This window comes from Salmo salar, chromosome ssa20, assembly GCF_905237065.1.
Source record: "Salmo salar chromosome ssa20, Ssal_v3.1, whole genome shotgun sequence".
NCBI classification, from domain to species: domain Eukaryota; kingdom Metazoa; phylum Chordata; class Actinopteri; order Salmoniformes; family Salmonidae; genus Salmo; species Salmo salar.
Genome location: NC_059461.1, coordinates 68,274,608 through 68,280,607, shown reverse-complemented (window position 1 = coordinate 68,280,607; position 6,000 = coordinate 68,274,608). Strand labels below are relative to the sequence as shown.

Sequence of the window (6,000 nt, the reverse complement as noted above, 5' to 3'; positions counted from 1 at the left end):
ATAAAACATATATTTTGATTTGTTTAACACTTTTTTGGTTACTACATGATTCCATATGTGTTATTTATTAGTTTTGATGTCTTCACTATTATTCTACAATGTAGACAATAGTAAAAACTCTTGAATGAGTAGGTGTGTCAAAACTTTTTGCTTGTACTGTATATTTTGAAAAAAATAAGGAATTCCACTCAATTATTTTCCATTTCAATCTTTCCCAACATGTGTTACTTTTTCACTGCGCTGTCTCCCAACTTATTCCATTGGTTCTCCAGATAAGATACAGTATACACTGTTGTAAAAATAATGCAAGAACATTAACATTTTCTTTAAAGCACTGAAAAATAGTAGCCTATTACATAAACATTTTCATGCAGACATCTGTAGGGGGAAACATTGTTAACCTTTTTTTGCACTGCTAAGGAAGTGGCCATCAAGTAGCCTACCTCACAGTCAGACCAGCCCAAGATGCCTTTGTGGTCATACGAGGCGATGTGAGCACTTCAGACTCTAGAGGTCCCCGTCCAGCATGCAGCAACATCCACCTATCCAGATTCTGCCCCTCACGTTCTAGTGCAGGGGACAACGGTATAGGAAAAGGCCGCTCAGAGCCACGGAGACAGAGGGAACCTGAGGAACGCACGCTTCCCGGACGAGACAGAAATAACGGGAACTTTGATTTGACGCCAGGCTGATGCAATTACGATAATATAGAGCTGCATTCCTTAGTGAAGGGATGCATTGACATTTCGAGTGTTCAAATATGATGTCCTTGGTTCCCTGCTCATTGTAGATTATATTTAATGTATCTCTCCTATTTCTGATGTGCTACTTCGTTGTGACTGTACACTTGGGTCACCCACATGAATTTTAAGGCAGCCGGAGCGCATTGTTTCCAGCTTCGTTTCATGGGATTTCCAGTCGTGTCGGGTGCCGTGATGTCTGCAACATTTTGGTCTTTGTTTCTGGGTAAGTGAGTTTCCAATCGCAAATATTTAGTTATTTAATAGGAGAGTATCAATGTGACGATAAAGTATGTAATCGGGTTTTTGTTATGAATTATTATGATTTATATCGAGAAGTTATATACATTTGTATTGTTCACAAAAATGTACCATAGCTAACAGCGCTCTATTGTGCGTAATTTTATCCAGAATTATATCGAAATTAGCCTACCAATGATGTAATATAAACTATTCATACTTTTTATCTCACGTTCTTTTTGAATAGCCTAGATCACTTTGACAAATTAGCCATTTTGTAATGTAAAATAAAAAGTGAATGAGATGAGACTTGCGATAAGTAGGCTAATTTAAGTGAAGAATTAGTGTTAAGAAAAAAAGTTCACTTCGTTTAAAAAAAGAAACCCACAGTGTGATTTGTGAATGTGAATTGAAAGCTGGGTTAATGATCACTCAACAAAGGCTACACTACAGGCATTCACTTGACTGGTGCTGGACAAAGACTGGCTGAGTGTATTCTAGGCTATTCATTGTCTGTTAATGACAGATTAAACACAAATGCTTCTTATCAGAAAGCACAAAGACAGGGCAGGCCACATATAATCCGAATCACAAACTAATGTGCTGTGACACCGATTGGCAAACATAGATATTTCTAATAGATCACGGCCGGTGGTGAGCGAGCGGCTCGGCAGGTGCCCTTAAGAGGAATGAGGAAGCTGGATATCGCATGCCCGCGTGTGTCGGGGTCAGAGCTCGTAAGAGTGGTGCAAAGCAAACGATGAATATTCTCGGGCTTGTCTCCTTTGGTTAAATTCCAACAATTCCGTCCATCGTTGTGATGGTGCATTCCAGAACAATTGTTATGTCTATTGACAGTTTGTTGGCTATAGCCTTCTGTGTGAAGCCTAATGTGTCCAGCAAACTTAGACCTGTAATATACTGTGTTTTTTATTTGCAATAGCACATTAAATGCATGACCTCTGGTAATATATTTGGATGTTAAATTGGGCCCTAAAGTCTTCTTTTGTCCAAATTCAATGCAAGGTCCACAATTCTTGCAGTAACCTCACAATGTCTAAATTGCACTGTGAGGTTTCTAACAATTCAGGAAATACCATAGCTAGAGCTTTACATGTTCAAAGTACAGTAGCTATGCCTGAATGAGGTCTCAGTAGCCTGCCCTGCAAGGATAGGCGTATGAGTGAGGCAGACAAATGATGTGGGTTGCCGTCCATTGACCGACTTAAAAAGTTGGACTGAGGATGGGACACGCCATAGCACTTTAATACCCTCTGTCACTGGGATAATGAGGATCATCATATAACCACTGTGTTCATTTTCTATAGCCTATAGGCTGGGGATCACTGGGCTGACAGTCTAGACATGCAATAATAGCTTTAGTGAACTGTATTATCAGCTATTCATTTTGTTAGCTGGTGGTGATGATGGTGATGATGGTGATGATGATGGTGGTGGTGGTGGTGGTGGTGATGACAGTGATGATGACGATGGTGTTGATGATGGTTATGGTGATGATGGCGATGATGGTGGTGGTGGTGATGATGGTGAAGATGGTGGTGAGGATGATGATTATGATGATGATGATGGTGGTGGTGGTGATGATGGTGGTGGTGAGGATGATGATGATGATGGTGATGATGATGATGGTGTGGTGGTTTTGGTGGTGGTGATGTTGAGTATGATGGAATTGGTACACTATATATACAAAAGTATGTGGACACCCCTTCATATTAGTGGATTCGGCTATTTCAGCCACCCCCGTTGCTGACAGGTGTATACAATCGAGCACATAACCATGCAATCTCAATAGACGGACATTGGCAGTAGAATGGCCTTACTGAAGAGCTCCGTGACTTTCAACATGGCACCATCACAGGATGCCAGCTTTCCAACAATTCAGTTCGTAACATTTCTGCCCTGCTAGAGCTTCCCCGGTCAAATGTAAGTGCTGTTATTGTGAAATGGAAACATCTAGGAGCAACAACGGCTCAGCTGCAAAGAGGTAGGCCACACAAGCTCACAGAATGGGACTGCCGAATACTGAAGCACGTAGTGTGTAAAAATCATCTGTCCTCGTTTGCAACACTCACTACCGAGTGCCAAACTGCCTCTGGAAGCAACGTCAGCACAAGAACTGTTCGTCGGGAGCTTCATGAAATGGGTTTCCATGGCTGAGCAGCCTCAGACAAGCCTAAGATCACCATGCTCAATGCCATGCATTGGCTGGAGTGGTGTAATGCTCCAGAGCATTACCGGAGCAGTGGAAAGCTATTTTTCATGGTTCAGGCCCCTTAGTTCCAGGGAAGGGAAATCTTAACGCTACAGCATACAATGACTTTCTAGATGATTCTGTGCTTCCAACTTTGTGGCAACAGTTTGTAGAAGGCCCTTTCCTGTTTCAGCATGACAATGCCCCCGCGCACAAAGCGAGATGCATACAGAAATGGTTTGTCGAGATCAGTGTGGAAGAACTTAACTGGCCTGTACAGAGCCCTAACCTCAACCCCATCAAACACCTTTGGGATGAATTGGAATTAGACTGCAATGAATTAGATTGCAGGCCATGCCTAATCACCCAAAATCAGTGCCCGACCTCACTTATGCTCTTGTGGCTAAATGGAAGAAAGTCCCCACTACAATGTTCCAAAATCTAGTGGAAAGCCTTCTGTTATAGCAGAAAAGAGGGACCAACTCCATTATTTTGGAATGAGATATTCGACAAGCAGGTGTCCACATACTTTTGTTCATGTAGTGTATTATTGTTTGTATTTGGCAGATTAGTGTAGTGCTGATGTGATCTTCAGATGGCATACATGTATTGGTTACATATCCCTCTGTGCGGTCTTTCATAATGGCAAACCAGGTTGAAGGACATTTCCCTTATAATTATGAACAGATCAACACAGAGGCTGAGCTAAGAGAGAAGAGCTTATTCTATTATGGAATGATCAATACTCATTAATAGGGTTCATTTGCTTTTAATTTGTCTTTGGCCTTGGAAGTCCTGAGACATTCTTAATTTAATATCTGTGGGAGATGTAATATCCAGTGTTCCCTTTATAGATAAGTACCACAATTAAACACCACGGAAAACCTCAACTGCCTTTATCAAGGCATACATCACAAAATGAACAGAATAGTAGAAGGTCAAATAATGTGCTAAAGCCCTTAAAACTGCTGGAAGTAGAACCAGAGTAACCAAACCAAAGTAGTGGAGCTTAATGATGGATTGCCTGCCTGTCCTTCCCTCAGCAAAATATGGTATTGAATGGAAAATGTTAAATGACTGTCCATGAAGTAATAACAGATTGTAATTCACTTGACAGAAATGTAATGGGAAAAAATGAGTAGCCTTTCCGTTGGAGTTATTCATTTCCAACCCACAAACGCCCTCATTTCAAATGGAGCTTATGCGCTATGATATTTAGCAGTCTTGCATCTATGCTGCACTATTTGAGTTACATCCTCAAGTCTAATCATTGTTCATCTGATCCGCTATGTATGGAGATAGATACTAGGTTTAAAACGGGTTTCTGTTCCCGTTCTATATTTAGCAAGTCTCCAGGGGTGGACAAAGGATCTCTCAAATGTGGAGATGACAGGAGCCTCCAGAGCCAGAGGTTATGAAGTGACATCTCGATGTGTTTGCTCCTGAATCACACTCCCACACATACTAACCCCCCCCATCTCACACTAATACAAACACACAGCCATTTAAAAAAAATCAGATGACCATAGAACGCATTAAGGCTGTAGTTCTAGTTATTGCATACTTAGTCAGTATTCATCGACTAGGGGCTGTTGTAAGGGGTGCGTAACTGGTGGCAGGGAAGTCAGACGCAGGAGAGCAGAACTTGGTAACAGCCGGAGCAGTTTAATAGTAAAAACCTCCGGCATACGAAATAAAAAATATGGGCACAATAACCCGACGTGCACCAGTCAAACAAATGTGCACAAGCACTTACAAAATAACAATACCACACAAAGACATGGGGGGAACAGAGGGTTAAATAAACAACACATAATGAGGGAAATGAAAACCAGGTGTGTGGGAAAACAAGACAAAAACAATGGAAAAATGGATCGGCGATGGCTAGAAGACCGGCGACGTCGACCGACGAACACCGCCCGAACAAGGAGAGGGATCGACTTCGGTAGAAGTCGTGACAGCTGTATTCAATCAAATTAGATGTTATTAGTCACATGCGCCGAATACAACAGGTGTAGACCTTACAGTGAAATGCTTACTTACGAGCCCCTAACCAACAATGCAGGTAAAAAAGAAAGAAAGAAGAAGAAGAAGAAGAAATAAATGTAACAAGTAGCATGGTCAAATAACAATAATCACAGTAACAGGTCAGCACCTCAGGAGTAAATGTCAGTAGGCTTTTCATAGCTGATCATTCAGAGTATCTCTGCCACTCTTGCTGTCTCTAGAGAGTTGAAAACAGCAGGTCTGGGACAAGGTAGCACGTCCAGTGAACAGGTCAGGGTTCCATAGCCCCAGGCAGAACAGTTGAAACTGGAGCAGCAGCATGACCAGGTGGACTGGGGACAGCAAGGAGTCATCAGGCCAGGTAGTCCTGAGGCATGGTCCTAGGGCTCAGGTCCTCAGAGAGAGAGAAAGAAAGAAAGAAAGAAAGAAAGAAAGAAAGAAAAAAAAAGAAAAAGAAAGAAACAAAAGAAAGAAAAAGCAATAGAGAGAAAAGAGAGGGAGAGAATTAGAAAGAGCATACTTAAATTCACACTGGACACAGACTGACCCTAGCCCCACGACACATAAACTATTGCAGCATAAATACTGGAGGCTGAGACAGGAGGAGTTGGGAGACACTGTGGCCCCGTCCGATGATACCCCCTGACAGGGCCAAACAGGCATTATATAACCCCACCCACTTTACCAAAGCACAGCCCCCACACCACTAGAGGGATATTTTCAACCACCAACTTACTATCCTGAGACAAGGCCGAGTATAGCCCACGAAGATCTCCCCCATGGCACGAACCCAAGGGGGGG

The 6,000-nt window shown here is 42.3% G+C and overlaps 1 protein-coding gene across 1 annotated transcript in view; it reads left to right on the top strand.

Annotated features, from left to right (window-relative positions):
- The first annotated feature begins 445 nt into the window (after positions 1-445).
- Positions 446-6,000, top strand: part of LOC106581102 (CXADR-like membrane protein) — a 96,510-nt gene continuing 90,955 nt past the window's right edge. Inside the window, exon 1 of the mRNA XM_045703857.1 lies at positions 446-966. Within this exon, the coding sequence (XP_045559813.1) occupies positions 861-966 (106 nt within the window). The 5' untranslated portion in view covers positions 446-860. The remainder of the gene's footprint in view (positions 967-6,000) is intronic.